Below are 26103 nucleotides of genomic sequence, written 5' to 3'. Positions count from 1 at the left end.
GTATGGAGTTATTCTTAACGCCTGCCAGGTCTGATTTTCCTTCAAAATTAGATGAAACAAGCCAGTGTTTACATTTCTCAGGCAAACTCACAGTGAGTATAACATGAACTATTTCAAAAGGAGATTTTTATGTAGATAATTTACATTATTTTGTGGTTCTCACGGTGACAGAAAAGTACCGCTTTTGTCCACAGGGGCCTCCAAAATCAACACCATATGAAAGTTCATTGCAGTGACTTTTAGCTTCTGAAGGACTTTGATAAATAATCTCGTTCTGTTTGACACGTTGTCGTGTCTCATGTTGTTGCCGCTCTTCAGTCAGTCTCTGAGAGTGAAAACACAGACTCCATGTTTTTATCTTGACAGTTGAAACTTTAAGATTTCCATGAGAATTTAGTTTTAAGACAAGATAATCCTTTATTAAGTCCCACCACAGGAGATTTTGCAGTGTTACAGCTGCAAAGGAGGATAATAAAATAGAAAAGCATCAATAAAAATGCAATAAAAAATAAATAAGATATGAATTGGAGGAAATAAAAAAATATGAACAAAAACAGACTTCAGAGTTGAAATTTTATACCAGAGGTCTCTAATTCAACTTGGCTTATTGGGGCCACTTTCAAGCATTCGTACATATATATATATGTGTGTGTGTGTGTGTGCGTGTGTGCGTGTGTGTGTGTGCGTGTGTGTGTACTTTTTTGTTTCCATTACTAACATATTTGTCATACTTAACCAGAAAGAAGCAAACATGAGTTTATATATACATGTAGTTTAGTCGTGCGCTGAACACAAACTCTTCTGTCACTTTGAACTGATCATTATTGGGCTCCTCATGAAAATGGCTGCTGAGCGTCGTGGGTTTTATTGGTGCTTCTGTCAAACACCACAGAGACGGGAGCTTTGTCTCGTAACTGATCATAAATGTCACTTGATAACTTGCTAATCTCCTCTGCCACCGTTTTTGCAGATAAAACAAATATTGTTGAACAGGCTCTTCTTTTCTGGACGTAGATTATCAGTAAATTTCAACATGCAATCCTTCAGAAATACATTTCTTTTAATAGAATTGTGTTTTACCTCAGTTGTATTCAGAATAAGGGTTTGCTTAAATTGGTATAAAAGAACTAGAAAAATAATTAAATGAATAAATAATTTTGCAGACAGGATCATATTATATTTTTGGCATGTTGTGGGTTGGAGGGAGCACCAGAAATGGACCCCTGTATTAAATCATTGCACATAGCATTATTGGAAATACACAGCTGGATATTGCACAGCATGAAGTGACAGTAGGCCTGAGTGAAATATCAGTGTTGCACATCTGGAGCAGGTTCATACAGCAGCCAGTTTGTTCAACCAGCTGTGCTCCCAGAAGACCCCAAAGACTTCTCAAACTTTATTTACTGACAGCGACACGTCAGCGTCGTTCAGGTGGACTGAACGAACAGCGACCGACTCAGTTCAATTGAAACAAACTTTATTGATATGACACACAGCATTTCTCACTGTCAGTCAACACATCAGGCGTCCTGTTGTTGGTTTTAACCCCTCGCTGTCTGTTGTTATCAAAATCCAACTGACACTTATAACAATTATTTTTTTGTCACTGATCAATCTGTAGATTATCCTCCTCATTAACACATAGATAGACAAATATCATAAAGTTTTATAATGAGGAAAATAATGTCTAGACTTTTGTTTAAAAATGTGGAAATTACAAATTAATTTGACTTTAAAACGTTTTTAAAGGTTGCTCTTTTCAGAATGAGGTTCAATTTTTATGTCAAGTTTTTTAAAATGTTTTTCATTTGTGGTTTATTTTTGCAGGGAACCCTAACCTCTTTTTGCTGGTCAAAAAACAAAAATATAACAATCTATCGTGCCCGACCGATATATTGGTTGGCTAATATTGGTCTGTTACAGTTATATCTGTATATGTTGTCTGATACAAAAACTTTTCTTTTTTTTAAACCAAACATAATAGAAGTTTTAAACAATACACTTGTTGTTTTTAGTTTTTCTAGTGTATTTGTGTTTTTTAAATTTATTTTCATTTATAGTCATTGGAAATACCTATGAATAATTATATATATATGTAAATATATTTTTACAGTAACATGGATACAAAATGCTTCACAACAGCAAAAAACAACAACAAACAAATCAGAATAAAATAAAATAAAATAAAACCTCGACCGATATATCAGGTTTTTTTTTACTCCCTGATGCCTGTATCGGCCCCTGAAGACCAGTATCTGTCAGATCCTAAATCTTCATGATAAATGAATGCTGATAAAAACATGACTCACAGTTGCAAAGAAAACAACACGTCTCCAACTTTTGGTGTTTTCCCTCCTCTGAATAAATCATTGAAAAACTTGTCACGATGCTGAAAACAGGCCCTTTTTCTTAATTAACATTTTGGAAATAAAAGTGGCATCTTTGAATCAATACAACTGCTAATAATAATGATACAGAAGCCTGTTATAACCTGAGCTTCATAGACTGTTATAAGGTTCTTTTCACAACAGTTATTACAGCATTAACAGCTGGTTTGTCAAACGCTGCAACAGCTTTACTTCCTGGTTGAGTGTTAACATGTCTCACAGACACACAGACACACAGACACACACACACACACACACACACACACACACACACACACACACACACACCGAGAGAGCTCTTCAGTTGTCAGATTAAAGGCTTCTGTTCTCAGAGGTCGGATCTTCAGTCTGACGGCTGTAAAAACACTCAGAGGAAAACAAACGGACTGAAAGTGACTCTGCAACGCAGCAGAGATTCTTTTCACACGTGGTTTAAGACACAAAATACTTTAGATAATAAATCTGTGTTTGATGTCATGTGATAGTCTTTTATTAGTCCCACAGCGATGAAATTGGCAGTGATATATTAATATTTTCGAGGCCTTCAGTCATGTAGATTAATTCATTGTAATCCTGGATAAATTAGCAGAACTCAACAGTTACCAAACTTACATGTACTTTTTGATTAAAGTTGATTAAGCCAACACAAATATTTTCAGCATATGCAGCTAAGATTTTTTTATTTACCCTTTTCACTGCAGTAAGTTAACAGAACTGAAGAATTTTAAGTATAAAAATCCTTTAATTCATGTTTAGTAAAGTTCATAGTCCTGCAGGGACTCCAACCATAATATACTGTCGTCAGCTTCACTGTAAATGCAAACATTGTCTTTACTTAAATTAAATAGTGCCTTTAACTGAATACACTGAGTTTGAAGCACTTCTCCTCCTCATATTTGTTTCATTCTTTCATATTTACTTGGTCTTTCTGAGTCTGTCGGTGGCAGTAACGCACAACTTGACACAGTTAAGTTCTTTTACTTACTTTCCCCAAAGTAATCTGTTTCCTAACTTTTTAAAGTAAACTTGTTAGAATTTAGAGTGTACCTGCTGTGGAGTGCAGTGTGAATGTGCATTATGTAAAATAAATAAATATGTAGCCAATGTTTGTTCAGGGAAAATAGACTGAGCACTAAAATGCTGAAAACATAGAAGATAAGACAAATAGCTGGCAGGAATAATATACAGCAATGAAAACAATAAAAATAAAGGAAAAGTCAATAAAAACAAAAAATAGCAAACATATCTACAATCAACCAAAGCAGAAACACTGTACCACAACCATATCATCTGATAGACGCTTAAAATGAATCATACCTGTACAATTTCAGCACCTGTTGTAATTTATTCCACTTATTTGGTGCAAAATAACTAAAGGCTTCTTCTTTCCTCAGTTTAGTCTTGATCTGAGGAGTTTAAAGGGTTTGAATTCTTCTGTAAATGTTTGATGACAGATGAAATATAATTCGGTGCATCAAAAACCTGCAGCACAACGACCTAAAGTTAAGAACTTATCTTAAATCTTAGAATTAAATAATTTTGTTCAATGTATATATATATATGAAAAAACCTTGTGAAAAAGAAATTTGAATCCTCCTGTCGTACACCTGTGTCTGTTTCTGTTGATGACAGACGTGCAGTCTTTGTGTCGTCTTAAATATTTCTCAGTCAATGTCAAAAACTTTTGTCAGAAACACACGAGAAAATAGATTTCAGATTAAAAAAATACCAAAGTTATCCTTTAAGGTCCCATATTAGTGAAATAAATTTGACATTCTTCAATCATATTTATTTATTTATAATCATGGGCTGTGTTTTATTTATTTATTTCTAAACATATTCAGATGTTTGATTATCACAGTAACACTAAAAAGGAGCAAATAGTGGGGACTATTTTCAGTGGCGGATTAATCCACATTTGCTGCTGTATGAGTATCAGGTGCAGCAGGACGGTGTATGTGGGACTTGTATATTTGTTAGCGTCCCCATTAGAGTCCACACAAATCAACACGCATAAAAACACACATTAAACATTAAAGTCATCACAGACAGAAGAATAATGTTAATATTTATGAGTAAATCTTGCACCACAAATGATTTTCTGAGATGTTTCCTTATTTGCTTTTCAAACATTGATTTCTGTGTTAATTTAGTCAATAACCGTGGTAAAGAATTCTATGTTTTTATTGCTCTGTACTATATGTTTAAGGAAATTACCGTTTGCCTGGAGGAGATAAAACCGGCCGTCTGTTGCCTCTCTGGTGTGTGTATACATCACTCTAAATTGTGTTTTAATTGATGGAATTTTGGATTGTAAAACTTTCCATGTTGAAAGTAGCGATCATCCTGTCTTCAACTTTCAGTCAATCAAAGGCGAAGCTGCTTGTTATTTATGTTGGTGCCGTACAGACACTGCAGAGCAAAATGTGCTGCATTATTCTGTACTGGCTGGAGTTTGTTTAAATCTTTTTTCTTTTTTTTGTAGCATTCAGTTACTTAAATCAGGTGTTAAGTATTTTCAGCATTGCTTTACAGCCGGTGCCGTTCCTTTTCTAACAACAGTGTGTTTTGACCAGGACAAGGGTGATGCCCAACAGGCTTTGGGAGTAATAGACTACATGTAGCAGGATTACATGATCTGTATATATAAAAATAGCTGCATTCCACACAGTTACAGATGAAAAAAAGATGTAATCAGATTACAGATACATTTAGTAAAAATGTGGATTATTAGCGTATAATTTTAAAATAAAGAACGATATACTACCATGCACATCTGCCAATTCATTATCATCTACCTCTGGTGGACAAACTAATAAACCTAACAACAAACATTAAACACTTAAAACTGCAACGATTCATCTACCGTTAATTGACTTTTCCATTGATCTGCATCTGTTTTTATAATCAATTAATCATTTTGACTCATTTTTTAAGAAAAAAAAATGTCAAAATTAAATGGGAGTATTTTCTGGCTTCTGTACTTCTCTCTGACAATAAATGAAATATTTTTTTTAGTTGTGGACTTGGAAACACTGATCAATTTTCTTTTGCTATTTTCTGACATTTCATGAACAAAACAACTAATTATTAACAATTAATCAATGATGAAATTATCATCAGTTGCAGCTGTAAAAACACTATTAGAAAGATTTGGCAATTTCACCATATTTTATACTGAGGTAATCCAAAAGCAGCAGTAAGTAATCAAGTTACATTACCTTTATGTTGTGATACATTACTGACTACATTTTTTAACAGGTAATTAGTAACTGTATTGGAGTACATTTTTAAAGTGACCCATGGTTCCTGTAGTTTCTTGGTTGTTCTGGTTGTTTTATTTATAAAGAGCTCGTGCTCCAGCTGAACCGCTTTTTGTATTCGATGTGTTGAATATCAGTTTGCAAGAGTCTGTTTTTTGATAATATCTCACTCCATGTTCAGGACGGCAGTCAGATCTACTGAGGCCAGGTTCACAAAATAAACTTTGAGATAGTCAAACTTAAGTTAGATGTCTAAACTCTTCTGTTGCACAAAGTAGTTTAATTCTTGGTGAATTAAGACCCTTTTAAAAAAAAAAAAAAAAAAAAAAGTCTGACTGCAGCACTGTTTACTCCAGCAAGAAATATGTGGAGCATCAAACATGTTCAAAAAAGATATAAAATGGAAATGGAGACATAACAATGTTGGCAAACCACAAATAATGAGCCACGTTTTCCTCTTTTTTTTTTTTTGTTTGTTGCTCCTTATCAGTTGGTGCCACTGATTGTTACCATGGCAACATGCATCTTAAGCCTGTGTCAACCTGGGGTTAAGGTGTCTGTCTGACAGTTAGTCAGCCTTTATTTTGGTGACATGGTCGACCTCGCAATAGAGCAAAATTAAGACTAGTATACTGCAGTGTATAGTTAATTTATCTTTTTTATTTAGTATAAGAGGTAAATCATTATGGGATACATGAGAGGGCCTAAATGGCTCCCTTGAGAAACTCTAAATTCCCAGATGTGCTGTCTGAATAACTTCCATTAAATAAGACTCTCCGGGCTCTATTTAACAGACAGGTTTCCATCCAGGCAGCTGCAAAATAAACCGTGTGTGTGTTCATGGTGATGAAGGAAGAACAGTGTGACTGTGTGCAGATCTGCGGCACAGAGGAAGAAGATCTATCAGTAGAAAAGCTTTCTGTCCTCTGCTAGATTTGAGTAAACAGAGCTGAGTTACCTGTCGCTGCTCTCCCACACAGGTGATCCCATTAACTCCCTCCTCCTCCTCCTCCTCTTCCTCCTCCTCTCACAGTCTGCTGCTCCTCCGTTCACTCAGACACATTTTTATTCATTAGCTGGAAGCAGCTGACAGCCTCCGCTCACCTCTCTGTCTCCTGTTTCTGAGATCAGGCGTGAGAGCGAGGGCGGAGGTGAGGGTCTCAGGACCACCAGGGCTCTCTTGGTGCACGGGGGTCCTCAAGGCAGCTGAGGTTTAAAGTTCACCCTTGTCCTCAAACAATCCTACCTGTTCTGGAAAAATCACATGGTCTTCATCAGCTGCTGCAGTCGAGTTGCTATTCAAATTTCCTTTTATTTCTGAGCACCTTAAAGGGACAGTTCAACCTCAAATCAAAAATATGTATTTTTCCTCTCACCTGTAGTGCCATTTATACATCCAAATATGTGTTTTTCAAACTTTTTACATTGCATGCGACTTTTCCAGTTAGATTCCACCAGGCACGGCTGCACCACATCAGCCGGAGCTGATCGTGGTGATTCTACACAATGCTTTTGATTCGTCCTGCAGCAGCAGCAGCTTGGTACGCCAACTCTATTTTTGACAGATGCCACATCGATTTGCACAGAGCAGGTTGAACAGGCGTGAAGTCAGACAGAAAAAAAAGAGTGAATTTGGTTAATTTTCAAAATAAAAGACCTTGTGCAGACTTGTGATCATAAAGACAGACAGGAAAGAAACTATTTAACTATGGTAGAACCACAAACGGCGAGGAAAGAGAACAAATCAACATAATCTGAGCAATTAAACATCATCAGGCGGGTAAAACGCTCCCCTGCTGAAACACTTCTGGTGGGACTTGCAGCCATGTGCAGGACAGATCAAAACCGTGGTGCAGTTTGATGCTGCAGGTGCTGTGGACACTTCACTGGCATTTCTTAAGAAGCCACTAGCGGTTGTGCTCAGTTCACTGTGGCCCACTTTATTTTTCACACGGTTGCTCGAAATATTCTCCTGCACTTCTCTTTGTAATAGTTCCAGTTTGGAGCCACAATTGCAATGTTGAACCATTTTATTTTCAGTCTTTTCATTATTATGTTTTTTAAAATGATTTAGTAGAGATATCCTCCTTCTATTGAATATAACAGAATTAGATGGCACTTTAACTCACTGATGAGCTGAAGACGACGCCCTTAATATTTAACTTGGGCTGTCACGAGCCTCTCCTCTATGACTAGATGCACGTTTCCTTCTGTATTCGGTGTCGATAGAAAGAAGAAGTAGTAGTTCCTACATGAAACTGCTCAGATTCCACTCCTTGATTTCTGGAAAGGGACATTGCTGTTGAGTCTTTCAAATATTTTTCTTTTTTTGGCACCACAAGCTGAGTCTCATCTACTCACATTATATTGTAGAGAAGGCTGATATCTAACTCACACCACAACAATCTAGATGGATGAACAGCACTACAGAGAAGAGGATTAATGTATATTTATGATTTTTGATGTTTTATCATCAAACATGGGTGAGAACTCACATTTATGATAAACTTTCAACATGAAACATCAGCAGGAAGTGTTGCTAAGCAGTCATTTGAAAAAAAACCCCACAATAAATGAGTTTATATAATTATTGATTGTTGCTGAGAGTGAAGGCAGCAGAGTTTTGCTGGAAAGAAACAAGAATAAATTGTTCTACAATGAAGTGTTGTGGGAGTTGAAATAAGCTCGAATTGTGATTGAAGTTGTAGCTCTCGAGGTGGTTTTGTTGATGAGTAACTTGGTGTCTTTTTGGATAATAAACTGGACTGGAAAGAGGACAGCAGTGCCACTGTTTTAAAAAAAAAAAAAAGGCCCGGTCCAGGCTGCTTTTCCTCTCGTCCTGTGACTGCTGCTAGCTGGGAAAAACTTTGTGTTGTCCAATATCTGCGGTGGTTTGTTCAGTGAAACGAGAATCAGTTAGTCTGTTTGTTTTTGGGCGAGTTGGAGGCCGACGTGAACGGTGTTTCTCACTCGGCTGCTGATGATCGTGATCTGAACGACACAACGTGAACGCTGCCTGTCGTTTTATAGTTTTTATTTATTTTCTTTGTTTTTCCTCACAACCTCATGTCCTGATTGGTGCTTGTTGTCTTTCTGTTAAAGGAGATTTTGAGCGCTCTCTCTCTCTCTCTCTCTCTCTCTCTCTCTCTCACACTCACACACACACACACACACACACACACACACACACACACACACACACACACTTCTCTGTGACAGGTCTGAACTTGTTTTCAGTGCCAGGGGAACCTGATGTGCCATCTGCCCCAACAACCCTCCTCCTCCTCAGTGAAAATACTCTCACCATTTTCTCACTGATTTGTTGTGTTAATGTCACACACACACACACGAACATTTAGTTTTGGCTTCTTTAACTCCTCGTCCACATCTTTCCCCCTCCTCCTCTTCCTCTCATTACATAAAAAAAATCTTTATTTAGTATAACAAGTTAAAGTAAACAAAGGTAAAACACTTTAAGTACACAATAAGTAATAATAGGGATAAATGTTTCAAATATCTCAATATCGTAATAAAAATGATATCTGTTATATCTACTGTGATATTAAATTGTTAATTATTTTATTTTTTAAAAGGACAGCTGCTGACTGCTGCGTTGTTTTTGTTTTGTAGTTATACATAAATAATTCAAGCATTCATTCACAAAGACAATTCATGCCAATTTTGTGCTCATACTTTGGTCGTGGCTTTTACTTGTCATTTATTTTATTAAAGAAAGAAAGCAGAAGCATTTTAAGTTAAAAGGGAAAAATATACAAATGTTTTTTATATATATAATTTCATTTCAATGCTATTTTTTATAGATCCATAGTTTTCTCAGGGTGCTTTTCAAACAGAGCAGGTCTAGACTGCTCTCTTTATAAATCCAGTTGTTCCCACTAAGAGCGAGCACTAAGGTGACCATGGTGAGGAAAAACTCTGCTCAGTGCATCATGGGAAATCCCCCAGCAATCTAGATCTATTAATTCTAATTACAGGCATCCAGACTAAAAGTAAGAAACACATAGACTTTTTTTCTACAACTGTTTCAGACAGTTTGTGTGATTTTAGCGATGTTTGCGATGAGGTGAAAAAAGGCTCCTTGTGGTTTGTTTTATGTGGGAACTGACAGACATCCTGAGTTTCGGAGATGTTCAGGGTCAAGTACAAAAACATCAGTTTTGTCTGAGTTCAACAGCAGAAAATTGCAGGTAATGCAGGTTTTTATGTTCTAAAGACGTTCTTGAAGTTTAGCCAGCTGACTGGTTCAGTCTGGCTTGATAAATATTGTGATAAATATTTTATTGTGCCTTGAGTTTTTGGCTTATTAATAATAAAGTGTTTAGAGGTTTGAGTGCCTGTAATAGAGAGAGTGTGTGAGTGTGTGGTCACATGTTGTGACGAGGAAGACACAGATTTTTATCCAAAGTTGTTCTCCTTCAGACATCAGTCAGCACGTGTTTGATGACCACGTCCCTGTCAGAAACAGTCCTTTTCTTTCTTTTCCTTTCTGAAGTTCTTTTGTTTTTGTATCACTCTTCCTCCTCCTTCTCCTCCTCCTCCTCCTCCTCCTCCTCCTCCTCCTCCTCCTCCTCCTCCTCTCTTAACTCTTAATAACTTGATGTTGAACATTTGCCGATTTTTACAAGAAGGCCCAAATGATTAAGAATTTGTTGTAGACAGTGTTTCACAAAGTTTATAAAGTTTCTCTTGACTGAATAACTAACAAAATGGCACATTTTTTCAAGGGAATCTGGGGTTATTCATGTGAGGGCCCAGACACATAATTCACAATATTAATGAAACAAATGATGGACTTAAAGGATGTCATGCTGAGTTGAGCAGGTGGTCACATTGCATCCATGCTGCAGTAAGAACATGCGGCCAAGACCACTTCTGAATGTGGTCTGAGAGACAGGATCTCAAAGCGTCCTGTACTCAGAGCTGTCGGCCTGTGATCAGATCACTATGGATGATAATCTGAACATCTGAACATATCTTGGCACGACTAGACGTCAAAAACTCTTCAAAGGGCCTTTAACTTTTTTGTTTTTCACTTTTGTTTTGGCTTCTCTATCTCTTCCTCCTCTTCTTCCTGTCTTTGCACATCTTCTTTACTTTCTCCCTTCCTCTTTCTCTCCCTGATATTATTTAATGACTATGAGACAACAAATACTGGAACAGAGCACCTTCTCCTCCTCCTCCTCCTCTTCTTCTATCTGGCCTCCATGTTGGAGCTTCCCTCTGAGTCGTACCTGTCACAGACAGGAGAAGAAGAAGAAGGACAGAGTTGTTGTTAGCATTAGCAGCAGTAGCCGCTCCGGCTCAACAGACAAATCAGCTTGTTTGATTGACAGCTGGTACTTCATCGTCTCTGTTTACATTCTTCATGTCTTCTTCTTCTGTCGTCACAGCAGCTGAAGCCGTTTGTCAGCGAAGAGTTCAGAGACAGAAGTATGTCCTCGTCTCTCTGCAGTCAGTTTGTTTTTGCAGCATTTTGCAACTAAATTCAGTGCTCGAAAGAGTATTGATTCAGATTTTTGGCCCCTTTTCATCTGCTACAAATTTAGTTTTAGTCACTTTCTGATAAGTTTCCTTATTACTCATGTTTTGCAGGTAAAGATGATGCAATCTGTATGTTTTGTGTGAAACCTCTGCACATTTTCTCTGGCTGGAAAATGACATTTTAGGTGCAGACTACAAAGAATTGATGTCTTTTTCTGTTAATTGTATGCCACTATTACAGCAAGCCTTTCTTAGCTTTCTGTTTGCCTTTTGGACTTTGTAGAGAAAACAGAACTGGACAGATATCACTTGAATAATTTAAGTATTTAAAATATTACTGGAGTATACAAATTATTGATGCTAATCAAAAGAAACAAGTGGAAATTTTGAGCAAATTTTGAACAAAAATTGACAAAATAAAATGCAACAAGACAGGATGTGTTATGACTAATCCTTAGAAAATTAATCACCAACTGTTTTAAAAATTGATTCGTCATTTTTCAAGCAAAAAAATTGCCATTGTCAACTTCTTAAATGTGAGGATTTGCGCGTTTTCTTGGTCATTTATGACGGTAAATTAAGAGTCTTTGGTTTTTGGACTTCATCTTTTTATTTTTTTTACTGTACTGAAGTAGATGTAACAATAGTGCTTCAATGTCTTTTGTTTTTTCTGTTTTCTTATATCTTTGCATATATTACTGGAATTTTATTTTTGTGAAAAGTAAGTTCAAACTTAAAGCAAATTCCTGATATTCAATGGTTTCTAATTATAAAGGGTTCTAGTTTCTTCCACATGAGGCCACAAATTCTCATCAACATCACATCTCATATCTTCTGTTGTGTCGTATCTTTGAAAGTAACGCCCTTCACTCTCATCCTTGATCCACGATTACAAACATATCTATCCTAAAGCCATCTTCTTTTTTCTCAAAATTAAAAACAGGACACCTGGGTGGCTTTCAGCTGAAGTTGCAGTCAGCTGTGTGTGAATTATTTTATTTTACTGTAAATATCCTGCAGAGATTTTCTGTCTTTCTTTGAGTATCAATGTTTACTGCAGAAGTGCGTGAAATTTGGCATCATTCTGTTTTGAATGTTTGTGTAACAGTTTTGAAAACTGTGCTGCAGATATAAAGTGTTGTGCAGCTGGTGGAGCATGAATGAGAGCAGAAGAGTTCATGTGGTCATTGAATGCATTTTGTGTGAAAACAGTGATTCACAGTTTGGTCCACACAGACTTCTGTTTCACTCACGAGTGAAGAGTTTTGATAATATGACTTCAGTTTTGACCAATGCATCTTCACAGTTGAAAAAACTGAACTTTAATCAATTAATCATAAAATATTTGGCAAATTAATGGATAATGAAGATAAGCCTTAGTTGCAGCCCGAAACAAGATTATTAAAGGAGCACCAGTCAAACCTCAAATGTTGGAAAACAACAGGATGGAAATCTGAAATTTGTTTGTTTGTTTCATCCTGTTGTGCTGATACAGGTACTCAGATAAATACTCCATTCTGATTGGTCAACTACAGCAGTCTAAGGTCTGTTATTTCTGTATAACAGACCGTTGTTATGAAGAACAGACTGTTCTGTTTCTATGATCTGCAGGAACAATAACATCATTCTTAAATCACTAAAATCGTTAAAAACATTTTACATTTTGTGTCAAATTATTGATATGTTTTGGTACATAACCAGATAACAAACAGGATAATGTACAGTGAGCAGGTTATTATTGTGAAATAAAGCCATAAAATCATTTTACAGTCACCATTGCATCACATCATCCTGTCAGGATGTATTTCACAGTAACGACCTCCTCACTGTACATTATCCTTTACTTGTGACAGGTTTCGTTGGAAATGAAGAAAGGATGAGAACCAATATGCATCATGTTCAGAAGGAAAGTGTGTAGGTTTATTTCAGATCAGTGTCGTTTGGTTTTAATTTGCAGAAACATGAAGTTGATTCACAGACGGAGTAACTAACTAATCAACTGGGATTCTGTGGGTCAGTGTCTTGTAGAGCTGCAACAATAAGCTGATTATTAACTTATTATTAATTGCCAACTATTTTGATGATTGATTAATTGTGTTGCGTTGTTTTTTTTAATAAGAAAAACGGTCAAATTCTCTGAATTTAGTTTCTCAAATGTGAGTATTTTTTGGTTTCTTTACTCCTCTCTGACTGTAAATGGAATATTTTTGGGTTGTGGACAAAGCAAGACATTTGAGGATGTCATCTTGGGACATTTGACTCTTTTTGGACCAAACAAGTAATAGATTAAACAAGGAAATAATCAGCATATTAATTGATAAAGAAAATAATCGTCGGTTGCAGCCCCGGTGTCTTGTCTTTAAACTGAGATTCTCAGAAATGAAAAGCAAAGAAATGTGTTCTGAGGTTTCTGAACCTGCTTTTAAGGTCACTCAAGTTGTTTCCAAGCAAAACTTGAAGTTGTGTTTTTATGCAAATCAGGTTGGTTGTTTGCAGAAAACTTGTATAGACTGGTAGACTGGTTCCCATTTGATGAAATGTTGCAGTCTTTGGTTGAAAATAGCTTGAATGAAGAGGCATGAGAAGCAGAAAGGGAAAATATAAATAGATGTGATGTTGTGTTCTCTGGAAAATGTTTCATGTGACTGTGAAGAAATGTAAGGCAGAATTTAAGGAGAACATTGAGAGTTTAAAGAGCTGAAAATGAGAAATGATTGCACAGAATAATTTTTATTGCCCTCGTCAGCTCCTTTTTCTTGCTGATGTTCAGTTTTAACCTCTTCACAGGTCAGAAACTTGTTGTTGACGTTGTTGTTGTTGTTGTCTGTGTGTGACGGAGGGTTTTCTGTCATTAGGCTGCAGCATGTTGTCATTACCTGCTTCCAGTGTGTCAGCCGCTGCTGTTAAAAGGGTTAAAACCTCTAAAGTAAAGGTCATTAGAGACTTCTGAAACACGCAGCCTGCAAACAGAAGCCTTTACATCCAAGCTAAGTTTTTTTTTCTTCCTCATCAGCTGGTGAGAAACTTCTTGTTCATTAAGGACCAACAGCGTCTGATCCTCTCCAGACGGATCAGTGAAGGTTTTACTCACAGCGTTTCTTTTTTTTTGTTTTCTAGAAGAGCAGCTGAGTTTCTTTGATAGGATTTTGATTTATCTGAGTAAGATACTGCCTTTGAAAAAAGATCAGTTCAACATCAGATTTGATGAGCGTATTCTTTTATTTAGGGACAAACTGGAGCTGCTGTGAACCTTTAACCTCAAATAGTGTAGTCTCAGTGTAAAGTCTTGACATGTATTTGAGCGGAGAGGAACAGAGTACGAGCACATCGGAATTCAAACACAAACAAATAGAAATGGAAATAAAAATACATTAATAGACATACCATCATATGCAGTGTAAACAGGAGTATTCAAGCACGCACATGTACCGACTCGAACCACTTTTGCCAGCAGGTTTAATGTTGCATTGCACTGTTGTACTATTGCACCATGGGTAAATTACAGGTCTGAACTCTAATGCACCAACTAGTGTTAACTGTTGTGTAGGACCCGACTGAAACTGGATTTCTGGGGACAATGTAGATATATATACAGAACATACACAATATATGCACACATTTTTTTGCAATGATGGTTAACACTTGTGTAAACAAATATATGTGATGGAAGCAATATATTTTAGTTTAACAATAAACTTTGTTGTCCAGAATGATATCAAGACAGTAAAATGGTGAATTTTTCTGTTTTTTAAATAATCTCATATAAATATTAATATATAAATAAATTAAGAAACACAAATAGAGCAAAATATATGTACATATTAAACCTAAATTCTGAAAAATGATCAAATATAAACAAAATGATGCATATAAAGCCAACAAATAAAAACAATCTACATTATGTTCTGTTGCAAAAACTAAGTTTTCAAATAGTTCTACGTCAGACAACATACAACTCAACACGATACGACACGAATAAATCTGCTGCTCTACGTCACCACTATGCATCTGTGCGGTCGCTATATTGTAGCATTCAAGGTCGAGAGATGCAAACTTCACTACAAAATCAACTGTAACTCGCTTATTTCTGAACTGCCTTTTACAAAATTTGGTTTGTTATAAATGTGATAAATTGAACTTTTAGCTCAGCTCTGTTCCAGAATCATTAACCGTCTGTTACCTGGTGGAGATCTGGACTCTGAGTGAACTCTTAAGATCTGTGATTCCTCAGGTTGTCAGGAACAAATGGTAAATAACACTAAAGAAGAAAAATCAAAATGTAGGCAAGAAAACTCCTGACAGATGGAGCACTTGGACGTCAGCAGAAGCTTCATGTATTTTGGGTTAAAGGAGGAATTCAGAGTTTCCCTGCAGTTGATAATTTCTGCTCAAGCAGGAAAACTTTTAAAGAAAAGTTTTGTAACTTTGATTCTTCAGCTTTTACAAAAGATGACCTCAGACCAGATCAACATATCAGACCCGACTGTAAACTCGCTGTCTTTGTTACGCTGAAGCATCATCTCGTGTGACATTCAACAGAAATCAACCGTCGCATTTGCAAACCGAGACGCCCGGTAGCCTCCATCAGTCACGGCTCCGGCTGCCAGTTTGCATATGAATATCACTTCAGACATGCTAACATTGGATTAAAGGCGTGAGCACGTGTCTGCTTTCTGCACGCCATCATTGTCCCCCTTGCCGCCGAGCAACCGACTTTTTTGCGTGCGGCATGTCGCCGTCTGCGACTCCTTTCAGCCGAGCCGCAGTGGTTGAGGAGAAGTCGTGCGTGGATTTGTTTTTATGTAAAATACATTTGAAAGATTTACGTGAGATTTCAATAAACCGTCAGAAAAATAAAGCAAATGTTTCATGTGGGTTTGAGGCGACGACGAGGACACAAAGACAAACACAACGTCCATTTTTACCGACTCGTCTCGCTCAGATCGGACGGATTTACTCGACCGCACATCAACACGTCTGATAAACAAATTAGTTTCTGTTTTTTTTAAATCGCGATCATCTCAGTGGTGAAAAATCAAATCCTGTAAACCACTGAAGTAAAATTATTTGCACCACAGTGAAAAAATGCACTGAAATATTCAAAGTAAGTGTGTCCATGTTGGTGAGAATCCAATCATTTATGATTTTAAGCAGTTTAAAATGTTCTGGTTCAGTTGAAGATCAGTCATTAAACAACAGTTCTTTATGTATTTTCTCTGCTTTGCATATAAAATTGAATTCAGCCAAGTAACTGCATCCGTCAGATAAAACATGAAAAGACAATTTTATTCATTTCCACTAAAAGTAAACTGAAAGTAAAATGTCCATAAGAAGTCACCAGAGTCCAAGCTGATGTCTTCACGTCTCGTTCTGTCCGACCAACAAAAATATTCAGTTTACAATGATATAAAACAAAGAAAAGCAAAAAGTACGCACAGTTAAGAAATTGATGTCATTAAAAAGTGACTCAGATGTCGAAAATAAAAGAAACACTGTTCATCACAAAACTAAAAAGGCTGCAAGCTTAAAAAACTACACGTGAAATTGGTAATAAATACATTAATAAATAAATATCAACAAAACAATCTACACAATAACCTTCACAATAACTAAAACCAGTCTCAGTAGATCTGCAGTATTTGTCAAACTGCTAAAAGTGAAACTTGGTGTTAAAGGTAATTATGCTACATTTCTGCTAAAAACGATTAGACCTGTCGAGCTTTTTGTGCCCAAAGACACGCCAATAACTCAAGGTACAGCTGTGTTCATATTTATGCAAAGTAAGTCTCTAAAACCAACCAAACAAAAGAGGCAATGAGTGGCTGACAAGCCAATCAGAGCGAGGATGAGAAGAAAAATAGGTGTTAATCAATCAGGGACTTTGATGTGTCACTATCTAATAATTCACACCACTGGGCAACTGTGTGAACGGTGGAAACTGGGGTTCACTTTGATGGAAGCTTTTCAAAGGATTTTTCTGTCGAGGATTTTCCTCCTATCAGGAAGTGAGCGCTGATTTAGTAAATAAAATAATCCCAAGCTTTCTGTCCCATAATCCTTTGCTACTTCACTACATCTTCAAACTGCGTCGTCTGTCGTTGTTTTGATGTGAGAGACTCCCAGCAGCAGAATTCACACGTTGTGCATTTAAGTCAACTTTACTGACACACTGAAGAATAAAAGCTGGTTATCGGGTTTATTTATTTTGGCGTCAGTCTTCAGGTGGTTTAGTGGAGCCTGATGTAACTTGAAATGACTGAAAAATATATCATTAGTTATCATGAGTAAAGGGATATTTGTAGCTGAGCTGCTGCTTTCGTGGAAGCAGTTATCTTCATAGACAAACAGTGTTTGTGAGGGACGATGTGGGACACGTTACCATCCCGAGAGGTCGTCCTCAGCTTGTAACATCTGTATGTGCTGCTCTGCGCTTGATTCAGTAACAGCTGATCAATAGATCAATAGTTTCAGTCTTGGTTGTACCTGCATTTCTTTTTCTTTGTGGTAGTTTCCATTTTGTTCCTCGTCAGTCTTTTTAAGAAAGGTGACAGATCAACCTGCACTTCTCTCATGTGTGCAGCTTCATTTTCTTTCTTTTATTTCTGCCAAAAATGTCTCTTTTGAGAGTAAAGACTTCACGTCACAGACTTCTGTGTTGGATGTTCATTTTGCCAGATCACGTTCCTCATATTGTGACTTAAAAACTACAACAAAAATATGAAAGTAGATCAAAACAACGTTCAGATTTCTGTCAGCGCTTCACTGCTGCTGCATCACCACAACATGATGATGTCATCACTTAAAAAAACAAACAAAACTGAGTCAGAGTTCAGCCTGCGGCTTCTGACCTACACACAAATAACTGCTGCAACACACTCACACTCACACACACACACACACTCTCATACACACAAGGTGTTTGATCAGATTAACCAGAGAATCCCAGAACAAACAGCACACACACACATACACACACACACACACACACACACACACACACACACACACACACACACGGTGTTCGGTCACCGTTCGGTCTCACTTCTTCACTCGGCTGTTTGAGGGTTAAAGTCCAACTGAAATTAAACTTTTTTGTTTTTATCGACACAATTACAAACCAGTCTCACAACAAAATGTGTGTCCCTCTGCTCTTCCTCTCTCATTTCCTGTCATACTTCATCTGTCTTATCAATACAGCTGCACAATGTGGTAAAAACAAAAGTCATTTTTTGATTATTTGACTGAAATTACGAATGTAATATGATTAGTGGGAATGATCATTTTGGCGTTACAATTTTTCATTTTTACTTGAAGAGAAACTTAAATTAAAATCCTGATAATGTGACATTTGTTGAAGTTTGCACCAAACAAACATTTTCTTACATTTGAAGAATAAAAATTTGTAGATCAGGTCTCTGCAGGACTACAGTACTTCATTAAAATACTGTTTTCTCACATTTTTCCTTTTTTAAAAAAAAAATAAATTACGATTTGATTCTGGTCCTGTGATTTAGATTTTGCTCTTGGCCATACTGTTATTTTAATTCGACAGCTAACAATTATTTTCACAGTTGATTGATAATCAGTCAGTTATTTTCTTGATTAATGTTTTAATAGTTGTTGGTTTTAAAATGTCATAAAATGGTGAAAAATGTCAATCAGTGTTTCCCAAAGCCTAAGATGACATCCTCAAATGTCATATTTTACTCGTAAAGATGTTCGGTTTAGTGTCACAGAGGAGTAAAGAAACAAAAAAATGAGTTGAAATGTGACTTTTTTTCTCAGAAAATTACTCAAACAGATTCATCGATTATCAAAATAGTTTGTGCAGCCCTAGATATGATTCCAATTAATGTCCAGCCCTGCTGACCTCAAATCAAGCCATTAAAGCCCCTAAAATATTTCTTTAAAAGTATGATAACAACATTGGTCCAAAATACAAAATATATTGGTTTTAGAATAAAGGCTCTAAAATTGGTGAAATTGTCCACAAGTGATTAACAGGACAAATGCAACTCACTCTCACCAAAATCAAACAGCCAATAAAATTTTGCATAATCAGAATCAGGACCAGTTTTATTGCCCAGTATATTTTCACATGGAAGAAATTTGCTGTGGCATGTTTGTTCATAGCAACAAAACATAGTACTAAGAATATAAATAAAGATTAAGGTAAGTACTGCTGGTTAAAACAGGATAAAAAGAAAAACAGAGATAATAACACATGGGGAAAAAAAGAAGAGAAGGAAACCAGTCAGTCCTGAAATGATTTAATTGCAGACATTCAACTGGGGATTTGTACAAGCTGTACCATCACAACCAGTGAGACTCAACCTGCAGCCTGCAGGCCTCAGGTACCAGGTCACACTGTTTTTTTTTTCCCAGGATGGAGGGACAGATGTGTCAGTTTTAAAGTGCATCTCACACTGAAACAGCTTGAACCATTAGTTATTATTAACATTAACTGCATATTTATGTTAATCAATTATTGCAACATTTCAGTGACTGCATGATGGATGAGATGTTTAATGTTTTATAAACTAAAATAAGTGATTATTTTCATCATTGATTAATCTGGTTGTTATTTTCACATGTAATCGATCAATCATTTATTGTATAAAATCTCAAAATATTGTGGAAAAATGCTCATCAGAATTTCTCAGAGTCAAAAGTGACGTCTTTAAATTCCTTCTTTTGCCCAACCAACAGTCCAAAACTCAAAGACTCTTCATTTAATGTCATAAATGACAAAGAAAAACAGCAAATCCTCACTTTTAAGAAGCTGAAACCAGATAATGTTTGATATATTTTTGCTTCAAAAATGACTGAAACAATTGTTGCAACTCTAAATAACATTTTTATTAATGTTTGTTCATTAAAGGGCCCCTGTCATTTTTCAAAAGAGGCCCCAAATCAAACTGGGGGTCCCTGACTTCCACTGCAGGTTGTTGTTTGTTAACCGTTGTGTTGTTTGGTTGTTTGTGTCCAGGGGAGGACAGCAGTCCAGAGAACCTGCTGCTTCACGGTCCGTTCTCCAGGAAACCTAAAAGGATCCGGACGGCGTTCTCGCCGTCGCAGCTGCTGCGTCTGGAACGAGCCTTTGAGAAAAATCACTATGTCGTCGGAGCCGAGAGGAAGCAGCTGGCCAGCGGGTTGTGTCTGACCGAGACGCAGGTAGGCATGATGGGAAACGCAGGGCGAGGAGAAGGGCATGATGGGTAATGGAGGACAGGCAATGTTTTATTATCTACTAATACAGAGTAAAAGAATATAAAGAGGTAATAAATATGAGTAAAGGACGGAATGAATGAAGGATGGATGAATGCATTTGTCCAGAAAAATAGAAAATAAGTTAATAACGAATGAATGAATGAAAAAGAACAAAACAAAATGTGGGTAAATGGAACAGGATTTTCTTTAGAACCCAAGAAAAGGAATAAGTAAATCATTTGAAGCATTAAATTATTTGAAAAAAATATATAAAAGTCAATAAAAACAAAAAATCTTTCAGTGAATATGGATGAACGAATTAATTAATAATACATAAACAAAAAACATCCTGAAGAAACAGTTTGTGACAGTGATCTCCTTCCAGAATAAATGGCTGAATCAATGATGAGGGATAAATAAATAGAAACTACAAGTTAGAAATCGCTAAAGAAAACATTACAATTTCTGAAAACATGAATGAATGAATGAATGAATGAGTGAGCAAACAAATGAATGGATGAAATACTTAATTCACTAGCATTATCTGAGAAAACATGAAAGAATGAATGAAAGAATGAATGAATGAATCCATGGATTTAAGAAAAACTGTCCAGCAAACAAAAACAGCTCAACAGAATAAAAACTGTCCAGAATATTCTAGAAAATATGCCTGAAAGATGGAGGCATGAATGGATGAATAAAATCTGTCTAGAAATGAATGAGTGAATAGGACTTGTTTATGATTAATTATTGTAATCAATTTAAAATTCATTGATGGATGATTAATCAGTAGATTAGAAATGGCAGTAATCACACCTCATTGTTTTGTCGGGTAGAGACATTTGAGGGGAAAAAAAAACGGAGGGTGAAATGAAAATGAGAAAATCATGCGCAAAATTTGTAACCCTAATATGAATGAGTGTTTAAAAAAATGACTTAAGTAAACATGACAATTTCTTCATGGATGAATGAATGAATAAAATATAAACTGTCCAGAAAAACAAACTAAAATCAAATGACAAGCAGAATTTATTAACAAATGATTGATCCATCAAAAAAATCTATTCAGTAGCCTACTGAAAAAAAATCTTAAACACTATCAATACACAATACAATATAGATAGACAATATCCTCTAAAACAAATATGAATGAATGTAAACTGTCCATAAAATTAACCAACAACAAATTATCTTCTAGAAAATCTGACTGAACGACCATAGATGTCCTGCTTTGCATTTGTCTGAAACATTTCAGAGTAAAAGCATCTTTATTTTCCTTGCTGGTGTATCTCAGCATAATCCGAGTTTTCAGAGTAAAAGCGTCTTTATCTTCATCATCGGCATATCTCAGGATAAATTTAGTTTTCAGAGTAAAAGCACCTTAATTTTCTTGCTGGTGTATCTCAGCATAATCCGAGTTTTCAGAGTAAAAGCGACTATATTTTCCTCCTCAGTGTATCTCAGGATAAAGTCTGATGTCAGGCTGCCGCTGGCGTTTATCCAGATCAGAGGAATGATGGGGGGGAAGTGAGTCGACGGTTAGTCAGATCTGAGACGCTCCCTCCACCTTTTCTCAGGAGTGATTGACAGTGTTTGTCATCAGGTCGCCACGGCGATACGAGCCCTGACGCCACTGAAATGCTGTGAATCATCCACGACTATTTATGAGCTAATTTCACAACAGAGGACAGGAAGAGAGAAAGGGAGAGGAATCCATCAATCAGCAGGGAGTCAGCCATCAGCACTTATTAATCAGACATAAATTAGACATTTTGCAATCATTGCACTTTTATAGACAATAATGATCGAGCGATCTGCGTTCCTGCAGAGACGTCAGGGCTTCGATCCAAAAACGTTTAATAACTGCAGACTGTAGCATGCAAAATGTTCAGGACCATTAAAAAGATTGAAAATCAGTTTAGAAACCGATTTAAACCTGCACACAGAGGTGTGTTTTATCAGTGCTTTGAAAGTTAATGAATATATAGGCTGGGTTGCACCAACAACGATTAATGTTTAAACCAGCATAAAACAGTTTAACTTTAAATTATGATGCGCTAAACTTTAAAACTAGCTTCAAATTAAGAAAGATTAGATTTAAACCTCTTTTTTAACCTGAGATTATTTTTTTCCCTCTGGCTGACTTGTTGGCTAACAGCTAATAGCTAGCTAGCTAACATTTTGTTAACTTTTTGGTTAGCTAAGGAACAATACTATAACTTTTTTTTTTTTTTTTTACAAACTTTTAGCTTAATAGCAAAAAATACAATAACTTTTATTAGCTATCAAGTCTTGTTAACTTTTTATGTAGCTAGCAAACAATGCAAGGAGCAGTGAAAAGGAAATATACTTACCAGGTCCCAACAGCAATCAAATTTATTTTGGCTCTGCTTAATTTTACATCTGGATTTACTCATTTTTAACCTAGTTTTGCTAAAGTCTGATTAGAACTTATCTTAGATTAAAAATTGTTTAACTTTAAAGTTTACAAGGTGCTTTACACACCAAAAATATGCAGCAAATCTAAAAATAAAAGTACAGTATATTAAGTAAGAAGATATAAACTAAATACACGCCTACACTGTTACTTTTCAGTGTAATTTTAACTATTCCACTTGTGTCTGTATTTAGGAGGCAATAATTTAAAAAATACTCCTCTCGCTTCCCGGCTGTAGCAGTTGTTGTCAACTCCTGTCAATGTTTGGCTCCTTTCTTGCTGTCACACTAATATTTTCATATTTCTTCATCTGCGGTTTGTTTCACAGCAGATTTCTCACGTTGATGTTGTTGCTTCTCGTCTCATCCTCTGTTTGTGTTTTTATTATATTTGTGTGTTTGTTCTTTGGGGAGAAAAACATTCTCATCTTCTTTTCCTTTTTGTTTCTCTCTATTGTCCAATATGAAGAAGTGAGCTAATAACTGACAATAATCCTGTCTAACATTAAAGAACGATGTAAGTGATGTGTAACCATGGTAACTGAAGCACATCTGTGCTGTATTATGACAGCAACTGCTGCGAAAACCTCAGTCTACACACAACCTGAGAGGCTTTATGCAACACTCCTAAGTGAAACTGTCAGCTTAAGGAACAAATTTCAAGTTTGATACTTAAGGTGGTTTATGCAACTGCGCTCTGAGTACTCCGTATCATAGATCGATTGATTTTTTTAGGGAGAAAAAGTAAAAAACTCTGATTCCAGCCTCTTAAATGTGAAAACGTTCTGGTTTCTGTAGTCCTCTGTTACTTATCTTTGGGCTCTGGACAAAACAAGACAATGGGAGGACGTCATCTTTGGGCTTTGATGACAATGATTGACATTATAGACCAAACAACTAACTGATAAATCGAAAATGTGTGAGAGAGAGCAGCTTTGAGTTTAATCTCAACACAAAATCACCTCTTCACACATTTCCTTTTTTGTCCTGAGTTTTAAAGTATGCGACTTGTCCACGTTGAGATGACACCGACAGATTTGTCAGCGTGACATTGGCATCATAATTACACAGCGTGCCGTCACACACACACACACACACAGAGGATCCAATATTAAAGTGTCACCTAAGGCCCTTGGCAGCTCCGAGGAGCTGATCTGGAAGCTGACGAACAGATCAGTTCACTCTGACAGATTGTGCAACCTGAGCTCTTAGTCAGCGCGCTCACCTCTGCAGACAGGACCGAGCCGGACGTGTTCCAACACTTCTGCATGTCACATTCATGTTTTACCAGCGTAAAGACATTAAATCACTGTGACACTCCAACACATTTATTATTATTACTGTCAGTACTAGAAGGATTAGTGCGATACAGGAGGAGCTGTGGTAACTGCCTGCCTGTCCAAAGATAACAGTACTACTAATAGTACTGATCATTCTGAATGAGTTGACAGAAAAAGAAAGACTGGAAGTAATAGTAATGCATTTTGGTGGAACATGGGGCACTTTACTGTAAGTAAAGTCCTGCATAAATGCAAGGATTAATATTTAAACCCAAACAAATCATGGTTTAACTAATTGTGTGTTAATTATGTTGCACCAAACTTTTAAACTAGCTTACAATGGCAAAGGATTGAATTGAAACATCTCTTTAATCCTCAGTTTACTTTTAACTCTAAAAGTGGATTAAATTTATTTCTGTTGCACCAAAACTTTAGGCTCCAATTGAAACTGAAATTGAAATCCTAAAACACCCTTTAATTCAAACAGAATTTGACAGAAGCAAAATAAAACTGTCCTGCTTCGTCTGTCCACTGCTCCAACAATCACCAGCTCTGGTTGTTTGATTGAAATCAACTCTTATTTAATTCACAGAGTTACAGAAGAGAGGCAGCGAGCAGGAACGGCGTGTAGAGCCAGTGTACTTTTGCATCTAACTCCTCTCCAGAATATTTTTATTTAGAGTTTATGTCGACCAAACCAGAGCTGGTGATTGTTGAGACAGTGGAAAGATGAACCATTCTCTCCAGTCTGAATGATGCGTATTTTTATGATGATAAAATTAGTGTTTTTTTTTTAAATGGAGTCTAACTATTAGTCTAATTATCACTTAACAGGAAAACTGAGAATAATACTATATTTCAATCTGCACGTTGAAGTAGTGTTATATTGATCTTTCATGTGTTAAAGCAGACTCAGTCTCACCTGTCTCCGTCTCTCTGCAGGTGAAGGTGTGGTTTCAGAACCGCAGGACGAAGCACAAGCGTCAGAAGTTGGAGGAGGAGTCTCCCGACGCTCAGCAGAAGAGGAAGGGCAGTCAGCACGTGAACCGCTGGAGAGCAGCCACGCAGCAGCCCAGCGGCGAGGACGTGGACGTCATCAGCGATGACTAGACTGCAACACACACACACACTCAAGAACACACATATACACACACATACTTTCTGAAAGTCATATTGGTTCAAGTCTGAAATCAAATTAATATTAAGGTGCGTTCAAGAGCCCTTTTCACATGTTTCAAGGCCACAATGAGATGTCCGTGAACAGGATTGGATTCAGTTCTGTTATCTGCATCCTGGTCTCACCAAATGTCGTATTTATAGCACGGCAATGTCTTGTCATGTCACGTGTAATCTCAACGCCTTTTTTGCTTCTCGTGTGTCATTTCATGCCATTTAGTCTGTACTGACTCATGCAGAGATGGCATGTCAGTTTGCTCACGAATGTCAGAGAACCTAAAAAACGATGTTGACTGATCTGAACTTACGTAAATTTAAATGATGTAACTATGTACATCTTATAAGCCAACCCACGATATTTTCCTAAATGTAACTAAGTAATTTTTTGAGCTGTAACCATGACAATGAGCTCCATGACGATGAAGGTCACCTGACTATTGTCACCACATCCAAAACTTGTAAAATCAGCCGTACTAAATGGAGTTAAATGACGTGCGAGAAGCTTAAATGTGTAGACATGACACACGATTAAAAGTGGCGTGCTATTTATACGCCATCTCATGGTTTGGTCGTGGTTGTTTTTCTTACTTTTTATTGAGTAAAAAAAAGTAAAAAAGATAGCCTCAATTAAAATAATCACTACTTTAATAATAATGAGTAAAAATAATTTCTTTCTATGATAGTATACACAAACTGCAATGTCATGTTAATCCATGATATTTGAAACTATCTTATACAGATAAATAGATAAAAATCACTTACTGAATTGAAACAAAATTGACAGCTATATTGATAATCATTACTTGTCATTTTTGGAAAAAATGTCAAACAGTTGATTGTTTCAGC

At 36.5% G+C, this 26103-nt stretch overlaps 1 protein-coding gene across 2 annotated transcripts in view; it reads left to right on the top strand.

Moving 5' to 3' along the window:
• emx3 (empty spiracles homeobox 3) overlaps positions 1-25191 on the top strand; it is a 29569-nt gene extending 4378 nt beyond the window's left edge. For both annotated transcript variants that reach the window (XM_084718549.1, XM_084718548.1), the window contains 2 exons: positions 20145-20329; positions 25024-25191. In XM_084718549.1, coding sequence (XP_084574675.1) covers positions 20145-20329; positions 25024-25191 — 353 coding nt within the window. The remainder of the gene's footprint in view (positions 1-20144; positions 20330-25023) is intronic.
• Positions 25192-26103: the final 912 nt, after the last annotated feature.

Source organism: Lutjanus erythropterus, chromosome 5, assembly GCF_056507025.1.
Source record: "Lutjanus erythropterus isolate fLutEry1 chromosome 5, fLutEry1.hap2, whole genome shotgun sequence".
Lineage (NCBI taxonomy): Eukaryota > Metazoa > Chordata > Actinopteri > Lutjaniformes > Lutjanidae > Lutjanus > Lutjanus erythropterus.
The sequence above is the reverse complement of the archived record's forward strand: the minus strand, read 5'-3'. Positions and strand labels throughout refer to the sequence as shown.